The sequence below is a fragment of the Cervus elaphus genome, chromosome 33 (genome assembly GCF_910594005.1).
Source record: "Cervus elaphus chromosome 33, mCerEla1.1, whole genome shotgun sequence".
NCBI classification, from domain to species: domain Eukaryota; kingdom Metazoa; phylum Chordata; class Mammalia; order Artiodactyla; family Cervidae; genus Cervus; species Cervus elaphus.
Window position 1 is genome coordinate 39,621,578 of NC_057847.1, and position 19,627 is coordinate 39,641,204.

General features: G+C 36.5%; 1 protein-coding gene across 18 annotated transcripts in view; it reads left to right on the forward strand.

The window, feature by feature from the left end:
* BAZ2B (bromodomain adjacent to zinc finger domain 2B) overlaps positions 1-19,627 on the forward strand; it is a 400,154-nt gene that overhangs the window by 308,995 nt on the left and 71,532 nt on the right. For 10 of the 18 annotated variants that reach the window (XM_043894803.1, XM_043894804.1, XM_043894812.1 and 7 more), the window contains 7 exons: positions 484-576; positions 692-753; positions 10,253-10,318; positions 12,060-12,125; positions 15,170-15,214; positions 15,434-15,466; positions 16,699-16,764. In XM_043894803.1, coding sequence (XP_043750738.1) covers positions 484-576; positions 692-753; positions 10,253-10,318; positions 12,060-12,125; positions 15,170-15,214; positions 15,434-15,466; positions 16,699-16,764 — 431 coding nt within the window. The remainder of the gene's footprint in view (positions 1-483; positions 577-691; positions 754-10,252; positions 10,319-12,059; positions 12,126-15,169; positions 15,215-15,433; positions 15,467-16,698; positions 16,765-19,627) is intronic. The other 8 variants (XM_043894818.1, XM_043894816.1, XM_043894808.1 and 5 more) reach the window with 2 other exon arrangements.

The window sequence follows — 19,627 nt, forward strand, 5'->3', positions numbered from 1 at the left end:
GTGAAAGTATCAATAGATTCAGAAACTTATGCCATTTATATAGCTAGTTGAAATGCTTAGTTTGGGAGACTTTAGTCTATATTGGATTCTTTTTCTTTTTCTATGTATTACTGTTAAGATTGAAGCTAAATCACTTTTTTACATATTAGCAGCTACTTTCCTACTCAGTGATGATTACACGAAATGTGAAAAAAATGTTTGTATATTAGCCTCTGTGATGAGGATTAAGAGAAGCATCATTCTTATTCTATATATAGGGTCATATTGATGAAAAATTGGCAATTTCTAGGGGAAACGAATGTGACATTTCCTGCCATTTTCCTACTGAGTGTCTAATGTTACGTTTGACAGTATTCTTAAAAATCATGTCCTTCATGATGATACCAGTTTCACAGTTATTGTTTTTAGGAGAGCACTTATGTTGTTATTAATTTGCTGTTATTAAGTTGTTAATAACATTCCTTAAAATTTTGTGTTTTTCAGAAATAGCCAGGCAAGCAGCACAAATAAAGCTTTTGAGAAAACTGCAAAAGCAGGAACAGGCTCGGGTTGCCAAAGAAGCTAAAAAACAACAAGGTTCGTGATTTAAATGGTAGCATCAACTTGGAGAGTGAGTATTGGGTAACTCACAAGAGGCATCTCTTCTTTTTTCTTTTTCTGATGCTATCTGTGCTTTGATTTTTCATCATAGCAATAATTGCTGCTGAGGAGAAGCGAAAGCAAAAAGAACAGATAAAGATTATGAAACAACAGGTATGTTTATTGACTGGAACTGATTTTCAAAACACAGGCATTGTCTTGCAGTCTATATGTATATTTCTGTATCTGTATTGGACTTTCCATGTGGTTCACTGGTAAAGAATTCACCTGCCACAAAGAAATTGGATTTATGATCTCTGCCTCCAATACTTGTGGTACATCTCAAGTGATTTTCTTAAATCGATACATGAGAGACAAGTTGATACATGAGAGACCTTAGTTGATTTTCCTATCAATGATTTGGATATGTCAGAATTCCTAATTAATTCAAATGCAGGTCCTTGCTGCTATAATTTGATTGCTGTTTCCAGCCACTGTGGAGGAATGGGAGGAGCACACTATACTGCTTTCGCAAAAAATAAAGATGATGGAAAATGGTACTACTTTGATGACAGTAGTGTCTCAGCTGCATCTGAAGACCAGATTGTGTCCAAAGCAGCATATGTACTCTTCTACCAGAGACAAGACACTTTCAGTGGAACTGGCTTTTCCCCCCTTGACCGAGAAACTAAAGGTGCTTCAGCTGCCACAGGCATCCCATTAGAAAGTGATGGAGATAGCAATGATAATGACAATGATATAGAAAACGAGAACTGTATGCACACTAACTAATGAAAGTCCTAGAAGCCATAAAAGAGAAACTTTCCTGCTGGTGGTGTCTATTGAAATGATGAAGTTACCCACCACATTAAACAAAAGTCTGAGATGGGGAGTTTCTGATCACTGAATATAAATCCTGTATCAGATTTTAACTTGTGCAGTACTTGAAGTGAAACACAATGAAAACTTTAACAGAAATTGTCTCTTAATACATTTACAGTCTTGTATTTACAAGCTAAATATATGTGAAGTGAAGTGAAGTCGCTCAGTCGTGTCCTACTCTTTGTGACCCCATGGATTGTAGCCTACCAGGCTCCTCCGTCCGTGGGATTCTCCAGGCAAGAATACTGGAGTGGGTTGCCATTTCCTTCTCCAGGGGATCTTCCCAACCCAGGGATCATACCCAGGTCACCCGCATTGGAGGCAGACACTTTAACCTCTGAGCCACCATAGGAAATCACAGATAAATCCCTTTTAAGTTTGAAAAAAAAAAAAAGAGTTCACCTGCCAATGCAGGAGACACAAGTTTGATCCCTGAGTTGGGAAGATCCCCTGGAGAAGGACATGGCATTATTTCCATTATTATTGCTTGGAAAATCCCATGGACAGAGGAGCCTGGTGGGCTACATCTATGGGGTCACAAATAAGTCAGACATAATTTAACGACTAAACAACAACAAATATGTACATTATTTTCATTTTGATTTCTGAAATGACTATATTTCACAGTAATATTATATATCTGTATTAGAAAGTTCTCTTTCTTGAATTAAAATTCACTTCATTTTAAAAACTAAGTCTTCTACTTCCAAGTTTTTAGGAATTGATTCAGTGCAGTTCAGTCGCTCAGTCGTGTCCGACTCTTTGCGACCCCATGAATCGCAGCACGCCAGGCCTCCCTGTCCATCACCAAATCCTGGAGTTTACTCAAACTCATGTCCATTGAGTCGGTGATGCCATCCAGCCATCTCATCCTCTGTCGTCCCCTTCTTCTCCTGCCCCCAATCCCTCCCAGCTTCAGGGTCTTTTCCAGTGAGTCAACTGTTCACATCAGGTGGCCATAGTATTGGAGCTTCAGCTTCCCCATCAGTCCTTCCAATGAACACCCAGGACTGATCTCCTTTAGGATGGACTGGTTGGATCTCCTTGCAGTCCAAGGGACTCTCAAGAGTCTTCTCCAACACCACAGTTCAAAAGCATTAATTTTTTGGTGCTCAGCTTTCTTCACAGTCCAACTCTCACATCCATACATGACCACTGAAAAACCATAGCCTTGACTAGATGGACCTTTGTTGGCAAAGTAATGTCTCTGCTTTTTAATATGCTGTCTAGGTTGGTCATAACTTTCCTTCCAAGGAGTAAGCATCTTTTAATTTCATGGCTGCAGTCAACATCTGCAGTGATTTTGGAGCCCCCCAAAATAAAGTCTGACACTGCTTCCACTGTTTCCCTGTCTATTTCCCTTGAAGTGATGGAACCAGATGCCATGATCTTAGTTTTCTGAATGTTGAGCTTTAAGCTAACTTTTTCACTCTCCTCTTTCACTTTCATCAAGAGGCTTTTTAGTTCCTCTTCACTTTCTGCCATAAGGCTGGTGTCATCTGCATATCTGAGGTTATTGATCTTTCTCCCGTCAATCTTGATTCCAGCTTGTGCTTCTTCCTGACCAGTGTTTCTCATGATGTACTCTGCATTTAAGTTAAATAAGCAGGGTGACAATATACAGCCTTGACGTACTCCTTTTCCTATTTGGAACCAGTCTGTTGTTCCATGTCCAGTTCAAACTGTTGCTTCCTGACCTGCATATAGGTTTCTCAAGAGGTGGGTCACCAAACAAGAAATTTTCTAGATAATTTGAATATCTTGATAGACTTTGAATATAAGTTGACACCATGAATAACTTTGAAACCTTTTAAATTAATATACCAGTAAATGAGGGCTTCCCTAGTAGCTCAGTGGTAAAGAATCTTCCTGCTAGTGCAGGAGATGCAGGAGATACAGTTCAATCCCTTGGTCGGGAAGATCCCCTGGAGAAGGAAATGGCAACCCACTCCAGTATTCCTGCCTGGATAATCCCATGGACAGAGAAGACTGGTGGGCTACTGTCTATGGCTTCCAAAGAATTGGATATGACTAGCAACTGAGCATGCATGCACATCAGTAAATGTAGGATATTACTTAAGTATTCAAATTTTAATAAGAAAAGCTTATTGTCCTAAAGCATGTAAAAATACTAGTAAAAATTTAACTTCAAATTATATAGAATAAGGTTTGCTTCTCTTGCTCGTGATTGCTTTACAGTGAATGAAAAATTACTGCAGTCATCCCTCGGTATCCACAAGGGATAGGTTCCAGGACTCCCATGGATACCAGAGTCCATAGATGCAAGTCCCGTAAAACAGTTGTGTAGGATTTGCGTATAACCTATGCACATCCTCCTGTATACTTTAAATCATCTCCTGATGACTTGTAATACTTATAATGTGACGGCTACATAATAGTTGCCAGCTTGAGGCAAATTCAAGTTTTACTTTTGAGAACTTCCTGGAAACTTTTTTTTCTGAGTATCTTTGATCCATGGTTAGTAGAATCCATGGATGTAGTTATGTAGAGCCACCTACAATGCAGCAAAATGAAAAAAGCATCATTTCAGCAGCATTCTATTGCATATCAATAATACCTTTCCTGTGTGTAGCTTTCAAAATTAAATATAGGTAAATGAAGTAACTTTAACATTTTTATAGGTAAAGTGACATGATATTCAACTTTATTTAACATAGGAATATGTAAACTACTTTCCCATCACCATATATTCACTATAATTATGAAAGTAGAAAGGAATTGGGGATAAGTGCTATTCTTTTTAAAACCCATGAAATGAAGTCAATTTTGTTATTATATAAATAGCTGAAAAATAAAATGGCTTGGGTTGGATTTGATATGGCTCTCTCTAAGGGTCTTTCCAGTATTGATTAAAGCAGTATGATTAGAAAGAGTTGGTACAGAAATGAGTTTGAGAATTTAGTTTGTAGTCAGGCAGCCTAGTGTTGAATTATGGACTCTGCTACTGAAGAAATTTGTAACCTTAGATAAATTGCTTAACCTCTAAGTCTCTATTTCCTCCACTGTAACAGAAAACAACTGCATCCTCTGAAGATTAAATGAGGTAATGAATGTAAAATTCCAAAGACAGTGCCTGGCACTGACAAAGCAAATGCTCACTTTTTAAAAGATGATAAAGATAAACTCATTTACTGTAATGTAAAGTACTCAGGAGTAAACTTGAATTCCTTACTTAGTTTCCTAATTGTCACTACTAAGGCTGACTTCTAAATATATATATATCTACCATATATAAATAAATGCATTTGTTAATATTTACTGTTTGTTACAATAGGTAAAAATAAGCTTATATCTCATTTAAAAGTGAAATACAGCTGTTTCTATTACACTTTTTTCATCAGTCGGGTCAGTTCAGTCGCTCAGTTGTGTCCACCTCTTTGCAACCCCATGAACTGCGCCACGCCAGGCTTCTGTGTCCATCACCAACTCCCAGAGCATGCTCAAACTCAAGTCCATCGATACAGTGATGCCATCCAACCATCTCATCCTCTATTGTCCCCTTCTCCTCCCGCCTTCAATATTTCCCAATATCATGGTCTTTTCACATGAGTCAGTTCTTCACATCAGGTGGCCAAAGTATTGGAGCTTCAGCTTCAGCATCAGTCCTTCCAGTGAATATTCAGGGTTGATTTCCTTTAGGATTGACTGGTTTGATCTCCTGCAGTCCAAGGGACTCTCAAGAGTCTTCTCCAACACCACAGTTCAAAAGCATCGATTCTTCTTCGGCACTCAGCTTTCTTTATAGTCCAACTCTCATATCCATACATGACTACTGGGAAAACCATGACTTTTGACTAGATGGACCTTTGTCAGCAAAGTAATGGTTCTGCTTTTTAATATGCTGTCTAGATTGGTCATAACTTTTCTTCCAAGGACCAAGAATCTTTTAATTTCATGGCTACAGTCACCATCGACAGTGATTTCGGAGCCCAAGAAGACAAAGTCTGTCACTGTTTCCATTGTTTCCCCATCTATTTGCCATGAAGTGATGGGACCGGAAGCCATGATCATAGTTTTTTGAATGTTGAATTTTGAGACATCTTTTTCACTCTCTCTCACTTTCATCAAGAGGCTCCTCAGTTTCTATTCACTTTCTGCCATAACAGTGGTGTCATCTACTTGTCTGAGGTTATTGATATTTCTCCCAGCAATCTTGATTCCTGCTTGTGCTTCATCCAGCCCAGTATTTCGCATGATATATTCTGTAAATATGTTAAATAAGCAGGGTGACAACATACAGCCTTGACATACTCCTTTCCCAGTGTGGAACCAGCCTGTTCTTCCATGTCCAGTTCTAACTGTGCCTTCCTGGCCTGCATACAGGTTTCTCAAGAGGCAGGTCAGGTGTTTGGTATTCCCGTCTCTTGGAAGAATTTTCCAAAGTTTGTTGTGATCCACACTGTCAAAGGCTTTGGCATTGTCAATAAAGCAGAAGTAGATGTTCTTCTGAAACTCTTGCTTCTTCTATTATCCAAAAGATGTTGGCATTTGATCTCTGGTTCCTCTGCCTTTGCTAAATCCACCTGAACATCTGAAAGTTCTCGGTTCATGTACTGTTGAAGCCTGGCTTGGAGAATTTTGGGCGCTACTTTGCCAGAGTGTGAGATGAGTGCAATTGTGTGGCAGTTTGAACATTCTTTGGCATTGCCTTTCTTTGGGAATGGAATGAAAACTGACCTTTCCCAGTCCTGTGGCCACAGCTGAGTTTTCCAAATTTGCTGGCATATTGAGTGCACCACTTTCACAGCATCATCTTTTAGGATTTGAAATAGCTTAACTGGAATTCCATCACCTCCACTAGCTTTGTTCATAGTGATGCTTTTTAAGGCCCACTTGACTTCGCATTCCAGGATGTCTGGCTCTAGGTGAGTGATCACACCATCGTGGTTATGTGGGTCATTAAAATCTTTTTTGTATAGTTCTTCTGTGTATTCTTACCACCTCTTCTTAGTATCTTCTGCTTCTGTTAGAGCCGTACTATTTCTGTCCTTTATTGTGCCCATCTTTGCATGAAATGTCCCCTTGGTATCTCTAACTTTCTTGAAGAGATCTCTAGTCTTTCCCATTCTGTTGTTTTCCTCTATTTCTTTGTACTGATCACTGAGGAAGGCTTTCTTATCTCTCCTTGCTGTTCTTTGAAAGTCTGCATTCAAATGGGCATATTGTTCCTTTTCTCCTTTGCCTTTAGCTTCTTGTCTTTTCTCAGCTATTTGTAAGCCCTCCTCAGACAACCATTTTGCCTTTTTGCTCTTCTTTTTCTTGGGGATGGTCTTGATCCCTGCCTCCTGTACAATGTCACAAACCTCTGTCCATAGTTCTTCAGGCACTCTATCAGATCTAATCCCTTGAATCTATTTGTCACTTCCACTGGATAATCATAAGGGATTTGATTTAGGTCATACCTGTATGGTCTAGTGCTTTCCCATACTTTCTTCAGTTTAAGTCTGAATTTGACAATAAGGAGTTCATGTTCTGAGCCACAGTCAGCTCCCAGTCTTAATTTTGCTGACTGTCTAGAGCTTCTCCATCTTTGGCTGCAAAGAATATAATAAATCAATTTTGGTATTGACCATCTGGTGATGTCCATGTTGTAGAGTCATCTCTTGTATTGTTGGAAAAGGGTGTTTGCTATGACCAGTGTGTTTTCTTGGCAAAACACCCTTAGCCTTTGCCCCGCTTTATTTTGTACTCCAAGGCCAACCTTGCCTGTTACTCCAGCTATCTCATGATTTCCTACTTTTGCATTCCAGTCCCCTATGATGAAAAGGACATCTTTTTTTGGTGTTAGTTCTAGAAGGTCTTGTAGGTCATCATAGAACCGTTCAGCCTCTTCGCCATTAGTGGTTGGTGCATAGACTTGGATTACTGTGATATTAAATGGTTTGCTTTAGAAACGAACAGATCATTCTGTCAGTTTTTAAATTGCACCCAAGTACTGCATTTTGGACTTTTTTGTTGGCATGAGGGCTAGTACATTTCTTCTAATGGATTCTTGCTTCAGTAGTAGATAGTAATGGTCATCTCAATTAAATTTGCCCATTCCAGTCCATTTTAGTTTGTTGATTCCTAAGATGTCGATATTACTCTTGCCATCTCCTGTTTGACCACTTCCAGTTTACCTTGTTTCATAGATCTAATATTCCAGGTTCCTATGCAGTATTTTTCTTTACTATTTTATAGCTTATCCTATTTCCTGATGGCGAGAGATCCTTCAAATCTTATCAGCACTTTACCATTTGTCCCCAAGTTAAGCCCTTTGGGGTGAATTTTATTTTATTTTATTTTTTCGTTTATTTTTATTAGTTGGAGGCTAATTACTTTACAATATTGTAGTGGTTTTTGTCATACATTGACATGAATCAGCCATGGATTTACATGTATTCCCCATCCCGATCCCCCCTTATCAGCACTTTAAATTCAGCTTTGTGATCCTAAACTCTTAAGGTGGCTATAACCTAAATATACATAGTTTTTAACTTGTCATCAAAGAAGCATCGTAGTTCCAATGTCCCAGAAACGTTAACACCAATGAATTTTCATCAAGATATTTACCTGAGGGTAGTTTCAGAATGCCATGTAACTTATTCCTTATTGCCAGTAAAGTTAATCAAAGTAGAGCCTAGGTCTACTCACATAGTCGGTTACATAATGCCTATTTTAAAGTCAGCATTAGTTCTAGAATAAAATAGTAGCATGTGCTTCTGGATCATTTATTCCACCTAGTAAGCCAATATCACCAGATAGTTTTTAAGGAAATATTCTGGAAGCTTGCAAAAGTATTATTATGAAACAGAAAGAACAAAGGCATTGGAATATAAAATACAGAGCTCTGTAGTTTCCTTTTAAGGCAAAATCTTTTACTTTCTACGAACTTTAGTTTTCTTTTAGTAAAATTTATTTATTAGAATTTTTTTTTTGCCACACCATGTGGCATGCAGGATCTTAGTTCCCCAACTAGGGATCATACTCACGCACCCTGCACTAGGAGCACAGACTCTTAACTACTGGACTGCCAGGGAAGTCCCTAGTTTTCTATTAGGTAAAAAGAAGAAAAGTTCAACTCTTTTTATGATAAAAAAAGATATTTTATGTAAAGAGCTCAGTTCAGGTATTGGAGACCCAATATTATAAGGTAAACCTATATTAAAGAAAGTAATAAAAAATGTTTATCTCTGCTAATGCTAATGACACCACTACCAAATACACACACACACACACACACACACGTATATATATATTACATATATATGTCATATATGTGCATGAAATATATATATCTCAACTTCAGAATAAAGCTTTAGATTGAGTATACATAAGATGAGGATTAAAAAAAAAAGATGAAGATTCCATACCTATCTATGTACGTAAGAGAACAGTGAATGCATTTTGCTGACTTGAGAACATACCTCATTATAGGATTGACAAAAGTGGAAAAATTAAATAAAGAGCATGCTTTACTTAGGTCTCAAGTTCCAATCTGAATAAATACTTCAGATATGGATCAAGTACAGCTTTCTCTTGGAAATGAAACAAAAGATACATTAGGGCTTTTATTTTTTGCAAGCTATATTTAGTATTCAAAACTAAGATAGGGTCACCAATAGCAAAATCATAGAATGTGAACAGTCTTCTAAAATCAGAACAGTAATTCCAGAAATCTTATTACCCTGCAATAGACTGCTGTAGGGGATCGGTAACATCAGTGTGCAAAAAAACCAAAGAAATGTTTAAAAACACATTGACATGTAGCTTGAAATGATACAACTAGCACCTGGAAATTGAAGCAGGTAATATAATTTTTCATCAGTATAAGATGTGTTGGCTGTGGAAATAGTACAACAAATGCAATTTGCTAGTAGGAAAATTTGGGTGTTTGGGGAAAACTGTATTATTATCATAAGTGCCAATTTGAGCCTTTCAAAGGGGTTTATGAACATGAAATTGTTAACATTGTGCTTATAGCATATGAGATAATGTTTAAATCAAAATGTAAAGTTTTATCAAACTTTAGGTGATCCTAAATTCTAAAACAATAACTAATACATTAAATTAAGACAATGGAAACAAGAATTTTGTCATGTGAATAATTTTCTACAATGTTGCATTATAATTAATCCTTTTAAAATTATATTACAGATTATTTCTGAATCTGTCTTATTGTAGTAGTTAAAAGCAGTGTATCAATAATATGTTATTCACCACCTGAAGTAAGAGATTATAGTATGGAAATTGTTAATAATAATCTATTATAGTTGTGTGGCACTGCACAGTTTTTTAAGCATTTTTAATTTATTCATGTCATGGTGAGAAAGGACAAGTACCTCTCCCTGGTTTATGCAAGAGTACTTATTCTGTGCTCAAGATTACCCAGTGAATGACAGTAACTCTGGATGAGCCTTATGTTTTCTCACTCCTGTTCCTCATTACTCTTTCTCTCTTATTCTGTCCTATATTTATTTCAAAATAGTTATAATTGCAAATATTTATAAAAATCCACAGGCTAAATGAATTTAATCATATTGGTTTACCTGATTTCTGTATACTTATGTAACATTTGTATTTTACAAGTGGTTTTAAGAAACTTGATAAAATCACATTAACTTGACATGAACATACATATATGATATTAAACTAAACAGTTAAGTTTTATATCCACCATGGGAAAATTTAGTAATTCTGTACTAATATCTTAAATTATTTGATTCTACTTAAATACTTTCCACCTGGATATTTAGTTTATTATCTTAAATTGTTATAATTTTTTCTACAGGAAAAAATTAAGAGAATACAACAAATCAGAATGGAAAAAGAGCTTCGAGCCCAGCAAATTCTAGAGGTAGAATTCTTAAATGTGATATGATTAAAGTAAATATAGTCACATATTTTAAAGTCTGAAAAATTGAAAATCTTAACTGTGTAGTCTCTCATTCTTACAGTATGTCCATCAGAAATTCTTTTCAAGCATGATGCATACAGTAAGACCTTATTTAGCAAACTCATCTTATCCTAATAACCCGGGAAATAAGACAAAAGGAAAAACTTCTGACCAACCAGTATAGGTGTCATAAAGTTCATGGCTCAAAGTCGTGTTCTTTACTTCTAGAAAAGTCATTAGGACTAATAGATATTTATTTTTAATTTAGAAATAAAACATTGAAAAAGTGAAAGTAAATTTTAAATATAGGAATAGTTTAACTAGCTGGTTTTTATGGTTTCTAATACGCCTTGCTTCCCTGGAAGCTGATGGAATAGGACTAGAGGACATATATTGGAATCAGTAAGGTAATAGCCACAAGATAGCAGGGGAAAATACAAAAAAACTCCAACCAGCATATATAGGAATTCAAAAGCCTAACAAGATTGTCTGTAATCTTTTAGTTGACTAGCAAGCAGTTTTCAACACATTATTATTAATAACTGAAAGGCATTACTCTGTTGAACTGTACAGTATAATAACTGGTGTTCAGAATAATTGCCCCAAGTCATCAAGAAAAAGTCAAATTATATTTAGTATGCTGTGTCTAAATAGTATATATCTCAATTATTTCCATCCAAAATCGTGAAAATAAATAAATATTCAGGGTTGAACATTGGTGTAGCCTCCCAGCTGGGCTTCCCTTTTGGCTTATCCTCATGCAGTGCGGGAGACCTGGGTTGGATCCCTGGGTTGGGAAGATCTCCTGGAGGAGGGCATGGCAACCCACTCCAGTGTTCTTGCCTGGAGAATCCTTATGGACAGAGCCTGGTGGGCTACAGTCCGTGAAGTCGCAAAGAATCAGACACAATTGAGCGGCTGATCACAGCACAACCTCCCAGCTATTCAGGAAACTATTGCTGTATAGATGATTTATTCCCCGAGGGTGTCAAATAGATGAAGCTTTCTTTTGTATGATTTTTCCTTCTGGAAATATATACATATTTCCTAACCCATTTTAAATAAATTTTTAAAAATCCAAATAAAAGTACTAATATCTTAGAGTAAATTAATAACTACTGAATAATTATGAAACTACTAGATAGTTAATGACTGTAGGATTATGAAGCTCAGATTTGGCATCATGGCCTTGATATTCCAAATGTACTTCAAGAAAGATTATAAGTTTCCATTCTGTCTTTCTTGAAAACCTTGAATTTAATCACAATAAACAGCTAGAGAAAAATAGCTTATATTTACTGTTTAAAATCTACCCCATCTTCCTAATTTTTTACAGTGATCATGTTTTACTTTTAAAAATCAGAAAAAAGCAAATATTATATAAAAAACTTTTTTTCTGTGATTGTTTTAATGTAAAATAAACAATTATTTCAGACTTTCAGTAGAATTGAAAAAATCAAGAAAAGCTGACCTTCTTAAAAATTTTAAGAATTTTTTACATCTTAATGCTAATCTTTACATTAGAAATAAAAATTAGTTTGTAAATATAATATTAACTGTGAGAAAATCTGTAATTGTCTACATGTATGTCACGTGTTGTTTTCTATCTTGTGAGTCATGTAGCTCCATGTTCAAGTCATAGATTATTTTCAGGTTGCAGTGGTACCGTTGTATGACTTTGAGACCTGTTTTCCATGCACAGGCAAAAAAGAAAAAGAAGGAAGAAGCAGCAAATGCCAAATTATTGGAGGCCGAGAAACGAATAAAGGTTAGTTTAGATGAGAATCTGTTTTCATTTTTTAAGAATAAAAATTATATGGTATTATATTAGTATCAATTATCACCGACTCAATGGACATGAGTTTGGGTAAACTCTGGGAGTTGGTGATGGACAGGGAGGCCTGGCATGCTGTGGTTCCCGAGGTCGCAAAGAGTAGGACACGATTGAGCGACTGAACTGAACTGATACTAGTATCAGTTATATTAAAAACAGCCCTCCTCAAAATGACTAGCTGAAAAAAATGTTGAGCACAGATAAAACGTGCATAATGTGTGTTTTTAGTGTATATATATTGTATATATATTTTTATATATTATTATACAGGTTCTGTTTGATACTTTGAGCTCTTTGAATAGCAGATATCAAATCAGAAATATATACTATCACATAATACGTGTATATAGTTTTAATGGATAAGATCTCCCCAGAGCTATTTATGTTCCAAATTCAGTTCTCTCCTTAGATTATAATTTTCTCTTTGTTAATGTCTAGCAACTGTTTTTAGCTATTAAAAAGTGAAAAGCCTGCCAAAACCAAAACTTAAGCTTTATCAGCTATAACTTACCAATACTAAAATTAGCCATTGCTATTTACTGTAACTTCATATGTTGTTTGGAAATGTTTTGGTTTTGATTTTCTGGCATGAAGCATGAAAGAAGTTGGGCCCTCATGCCCATTCTAACCACTGCCCCCCGCCCCTGCATATACACATTCCATCTCTTATCTTCCACTTTTTCTGATAATTGTTTACTGAAATTGAGCATCCAGGTGGGCCTAACAGTTCAAGAAATAGCCACTGCTATTACATCCTATTACACGATGGTGTGATCACTCACCCAGAGCCAAACATCCTGGAATGTGAAGTCAAGTCAGCCTTAGGAAGCATCACTAAAACAAAGCTAATGGAGGTGATGGAATTCCAGTCAGGCTATTTCAAATCCTAAAAGATGATGCTGTGAAAGTGGTACACTCAATATGCCAGCAAATTTGGGAAACTCAGCTGTGGCCACAGGACGGGAAAAGATCAGTTTTCATTCCAGTCCCTAAGAAAGGCAATGCCAAGAATGCTCAAACTACCGCACAATTGTACTCATCTCACACGCTAGTAAAGTAATGCTCAAAATTCTCCAAGCAAGGCTTCAACAATATGTGAACCGTGAACTTCCAGATGTTCAAGCCGGTTTTAGAGAAGGCAGAGGAACCAGAGATCAAATTGCCAATATCTGCTGGATCATAGAAAAAGCCAGAGTTTCAGTAAAACATCTACTTCTGCTTTATTGACAATGCCAAAACCTATGTGGATCACAACAAACTATAGAAAATTCATCAAGAGATGGGAATACCAGACCACCTGACCTGCCTCTTGAGAAATCTGTATGCAGGTCAGGAAGGAACAGTTAGAACTGGACACAGAACAACAGACTGGTTCCATAGGAAAAGAAATACATCAAGTCTGTATGTTGTCACCCTGCTTATTTAACTTATATGCAGAGTATATCATGAGAAACACCAGGCTGGATGAAGCACAAGCTGGAATCAAGATTGCTGGGAGAAATATCAATAACCTCAGACATGCAGATGACACCACCCATATGGCAGAAAGCAAAAAAAAAAAAAAACCTTAAAAGCCTCTTGATGAAAGTGAAAGAGGAGAGAGAAAAAGTTGGCTTAAAATTCAGCATTCAGAAAACTAAGATCATGGCATCCAGTCCCATCACTTCGTGGCAAACAGATGGGGAAACAGTGGAAACAGTGGCATATTTTATTTTCTTGGGCTCCAAAATCACTGCAGATGGTGACTGCAGCCATGAAATTAAAAGACGCTTACTCCTTCGAAGGAAAGTTATGACCAACCTAGACAGCATATTAAAAAGCAGAGACATTACTTTGCCAACAAAGGTCCATCTAGTCAAGGCTATGGTTTTTCCAGTAGTCATGTATGGATGTGAGGGTTGAACTATAAAGAGAGCTGAGTGCTGAAGGACTGATGCTTTTGAACTGTGATGTTGAAGAAGACTCTTGAGAGTCCCTTGGACTGCAAGGAGATCCAGCCAGTCCATCCTAAAGGAGATCAGTCCTGAGTGTTCATTGGAAGGACTGATGTTGAAGCTAAAATTCCATTACTTTGGCCACCTGATACGAAGACCTGACTCATTTGAAAAGACCATGATTCTGGGAAAGATTGAAGGCAGGAGAAGAACAGGACGACAGAGGATGAGATGATTGGATGGCATTACTGACTCAATGGACATAGGTTTGGGTAAACTCCGGGCATTGGTGATGGACAGGAAGGCCTGGCGTGCTGCGGTTAATGGGGTCTCAAAGAGTCAGACACGACTGAGAGACTGAACTGAACTGAACTGATTACATCTTATAAAGCTAGGGAACCAGTTGTCACCTTTTCTACATAGACTCTCTTACTTTGTTCTTTAGGTTCCTCCTCCTTTTCATAACTTCCCTTTATATTAATTTCATTCATATTTTAACTTTATGAAATACTCAAGTAGTGAGATTCACAGAATTACGTGCATTAAGCTCCACCCTTTTGAAATAATGCCCTCAATTGTAGGTGGACATAAAAATCTCAAATTTATCCCTTTGTCTCTTGTCACTCTCATTCCTGTACAGTGTGTAGAAATGACATAGATCCTGTTAATCATTGAGATTTTAGGAATTTATATTCAGTGTGGAGAGAGTTTTAATCAGCTAGACATGAAGGTTGCTTATTATGTTTTTTTTTTAAAGTGCCATTTGTATGAGATATACTCTGTCCATCTAGCTAGTCAGTTCTGTGAACATGCCATTGAAGTGTGCTGTTAAGTCAGATGTTTGCTCTTATCATATAGTTTTTATACATTAGGTAACCATATGAAGTTGCCACTTTATAAGTAAAAAAAATATTGGATATTTGAAATTTCATGTGGTTCAACCTAATAGAAGACTGTAGAATCTCAGAAAAGGAGCTTTTAATACTTGTAGCATGTTCTAAATTTTTTCTAAAAATCATATATTAAAAGTTTCTTATTTTTAAGGAAAAAGAAATGAGAAGACAGCAAGCTGTTCTTCTAAAGCATCAGGTCTGTATACACACAGTTATACAAATTTTGAAATGTACATTTTATAATTTTTCTTAAATCTATTTTTTGAAAAATCTTCAAAATTTTTTCTTAAAAATTTCCAATGTAATTCCTGCTTAAATTCCTTGCTTTGGTATTGGTGTCTTTTGGGGGGTTAAAAATTGGTTTCATGACTCTGTGATTTCTGTTTCATAATGTTGTGCCAACTCTTTCTACCAGGAGTTGGAGAGGCATAGACTAGATATGGTATGGGTATGTTTATTTTTGTACATCTAACACCGCATTGTGATTTGGTTGTGATATGGTTGTCATAGCAATGCATAAAGTGTAGCACTGGCTGCTGTCATATTACATACTGCTGCATGGCTTACAGCACAGTGCATTGCATACATCTGCTGTCTGTCTAGAAAAGAAACATGGGATGTGTCCAAGATTGGTAATTGAGTCATGCAAGCCTTAAAGAGGCTGCTGTCTAAAAGTTTACATTACTGATGTCACAGTGAACGTTTGATCACTATACAATTAGATACAATTATGACCCATATTCTCCCATCATTCTAGATGCAAAACTGCCATTGAATACAATGGGAATTTTGGGTTAGTTTGATGAGAGAATATGAAATATATTCTGGTTTTATGGACAAATTTTAGAAATTTTTAGAAATATCCCTTTGCGTGAACCACATATATTTAAACAAAAAGAACTGTTTCAACATTACACCTATGTGATTTTTTTTTTTTTAATAAAAGGAGACTATCAAAGTAAGCTAGTGCTTACTTTATTTTCATACTGTGCCTTTTAGATTTAACTTGTGAGCCCATGGTGCAGCTTTAGTGGCTTTCAATACTGCATCAAGGGACAGACATCAGTAAACAGGAATATCTCATTTCATTGATGGTGTTATATGAACCATGACTAGTTTAAATTGGTATAAAAACTTTAAAAAAAAACTTTCTAATTTGTCGGTGGATTATTGGATTTACAAAATGATAGTGTATTTGAATAAAAGTAATTCTAAAACCGTGAAGTAAAAATGATTTTAAAGCAATTTCTGCCTGATCTAAATAAAAATTTAAGAATACAACCTTTAGTTTAATTGGCTATAGTACATATTTGTGGTTTTTCTAATAGCAGATGTAAGGTAACTGACCTGTTCCAGCCAACCATTATGCTTTTTGTTCTGCCAGCTTTTGAAGGAGCATCACAACTGACCATAAGTAAATCTTGTATGCTTCTGTTTACACTGTCTCCATGTTCATTGCTTTACCTTTTTGCTTTTGATTGTTCTTGTATTTGCTTTCTAAACCTGAACTAAAACATGCACAGACTGGCCATTCTTGTCTTATATTTAGTATTTACTGTGACTTGTCTATAAATGCTAAACATGCTATACAGAGTTTTTCGTTTTGTTTTGTTTTTCCATTTGAAGATCAAACTATTAACTATGATTTAGTTATATTCCTAATTTTATCTGGCTTAATAGGAACGAGAGAGAAGGCGACAACATATGATGCTTATGAAAGCTATGGAAGCTCGTAAAAAGGCAGAAGTAAGTGTATATTTCTAGAAAAATATTATCTTGCCATAAATTAATATTTTTCTTAAATGTTGACTCTTCTAAATATAATTGTTTTGGAGTATGGGTTTGTCATGGTTTACTGATTTTCATAAGCAAACCAAAGGTTAGAGATAGTAACTAAGTGTTAGAACATAAAAGAATGTAGGAAGGATTCCAATGTATGAGTTAATTTTCTTGGCTGAGATTTTAATTACCTTTTTTAAATACAGTGAATGGCATTCATTTGGATCAAAGTAGGGGGAGCCTGGTGGGCTGCCGTCTATGGGGTTGCACAGAGTCGGACATGACTGAAGCAACTTAGCAGCAGCAGTAGCTGCAACTATTTCTCAGAGAAGGAAATGGCTACCCACTCCAATATTCTTGCCTGGAAAATCCCGTGGACAGAGGAGCCTGGTGGGCTGCTGTCCATGGGGTCGCACAGAGTTGGACATGACTGAAGCAACTTAGCATGCATGCATGCGTTGGAGAAGGAAATGGCAACCCACTCCAGTATTCTTGCCTGGAGAATCCCAGGGACAGAGGAGCCTGGTGGGCTGCCATCTATGGGGTCGCACAGAGTTGGACATGACTGAAGTGACTTAGCAGCAGCAGCTATTTCTTACTGTGACCAGAGTTTCACAAAATTTATGTTACACATGCCTGGACAAGTTCTATATGTCCTCATACAAACATCAGTCAGTCATGGACTTTTGCCCTCAAAATTATTCTTTAACATTCTATGTGTAAAATTAGGCCTGGGTACTATCCTTGAAATAAGACTTGTACCATATAATTCAGAACAAGAAAATTATTGAAATGTCAAAATGAGCTTATATGGATTTTAAAAGAAATCAGTTAAAGGTTAAAAAATGTTACAAAGGAATGCATTATAACAGTTGAATAGAGGAATGGCCGTAATAGCCAGGCTTCCCAGTTGGCTCAGTGGTAAAGAATCCACCTGCAGGAAAGGCAGGTTCCATCCCTGGGTCAGGAAGATCCCCTGGAAAAGGAAATGGCAACCCAGTCCAGTATTCCTGCCTGGAAAATCCCATTGCAGAGGAGCCTAGTGGGCTACAGTCCATGAGGTCACAAAAGAGTTAGACACAACTTAGTGACTAAACAACATTATAACCAGGGCTTTGAAGTAACAGAGACTCAGATACACATGGCTAAGTCTAAACCAACTTGCTTTAGCTCTTCACGTTCTTTCTTTTTTAAAATTGATATAATGATTCTTGTATCTCCTATGATTATAAGATTATCAACTGGGATAAGCATTTAATAAATAATAATTAATGAAAATCAGACAGTTTGGTCTAGAAGTTGAGAGCCCTATATTCCAGATTTTGCATCTCAGCTCTGACTTAAACTATATATTTTTGATATAAAGACACAGTATATGTATTGTTTAGGAACTTGGACATTGTAACCAATGATCGGGATTTGAATTCTTGTTTCAATACATTCCAGCTATATGACCTTGGGCAAGTTATTTAACCTCTCTGTGATTCAATTTTTTTTTGTCTTTAAAATGGAGATGACATTACTTCCTATTTCATCAGGTTTATAGTTATGATTAAATGGGTGTGTGTCTAGATGAGTGTAAGTGTAAAGTTCTTGGAACAGTGCCTGGTACCACATAGTGCCTACTTATTACAATAAGTTACTTATTACTATATAGGTGGTTTTTTCCTTACATGTTAATTATCCAGGGCCACTGACACTCTCTACATCTAACATCATAACATGGATTTATAACTATAATCTCTGAAAAATGATAGACAGTGAAAGAGAGAGGTAATGGATTCCAGGAATGGGCATGAAATGTGAACTCTGTTGCCTTCTGAACGCAATGGTGTGAAGAGTGGGGAAGGGGATTAATTAAAATCCTGAGAGCTCAACCTAATTTTCTCCTATCTGAAGAGATGGGAACTAAAAGAGTAACTCAGGGAAAAGGCCTGGAAAATTCCTCAAGAGACAAATTCTTCCCTGGCAAGTATTCTTTTCACCAGAAGGACTAAGAAAAATTAGGGCTTGTCATTCTGATTTTTCCTGTTGGAGAAGAAAGGTTAAAGAAAGGCAGAGCATTATCTCCAGATATATGGGATTTAGTACAAGAGGACATCCAAGAGAATAGTAAAGATAAGATCATCCAAGTGGAAAAAAAAAAATCATCCAAGGGAAACAATGCTCAGGTTAAGAGACACCCAGAAGACCCAAAAGTCTTGGTTTCCCATATTTACTTCTGTACCTGAGAAGAGAGTAAAGAAAGCTGCTGAAGAGAGGTGAGTAAGACCTGCATTGAGTAGAAGGTAGCAGCCACAGGATCAATGAAGACAGTTAAGATGAAATCTTCTAAGAATCCCTCAAGAACCAAGAGCACTTTTCATGGGAAAAGAATATTCCCTTGACTAGATAGAGTGAAATCAGGTAGAGTGCTTCCAATAAAACTTGGAAAGGGATATGAAGAACCAGGTACAGCTCTCCCTCTTCTAGCTACCTTCATTCTCAGAAAAAATAAATATTCATAGCATACAAAATGACTCACTCTTCAATTTAAAGTACAACGAATATAAAAACAATTATCAGATAAAGTGAGAAGTACCTAAAGAAAGATTAAACCACCTGTATTGGAGCAATACAAGTTCTTGATTGGGCTGCCCATATCAAGCATGAGTAACTGGAAAAGAAATGTCAAGAAAACCATGCCAAAATATTAAACCAAAAACTATGTGTGTGTGTGTGTGCACATGTACATATATATATAAAGTAATAGCTTAAAACATAATAACCTAAAGGAACTTGCTTTCTCTGCTTTCATTCTTGCTTTTCTCAGTTCTCGCTATATGCATTC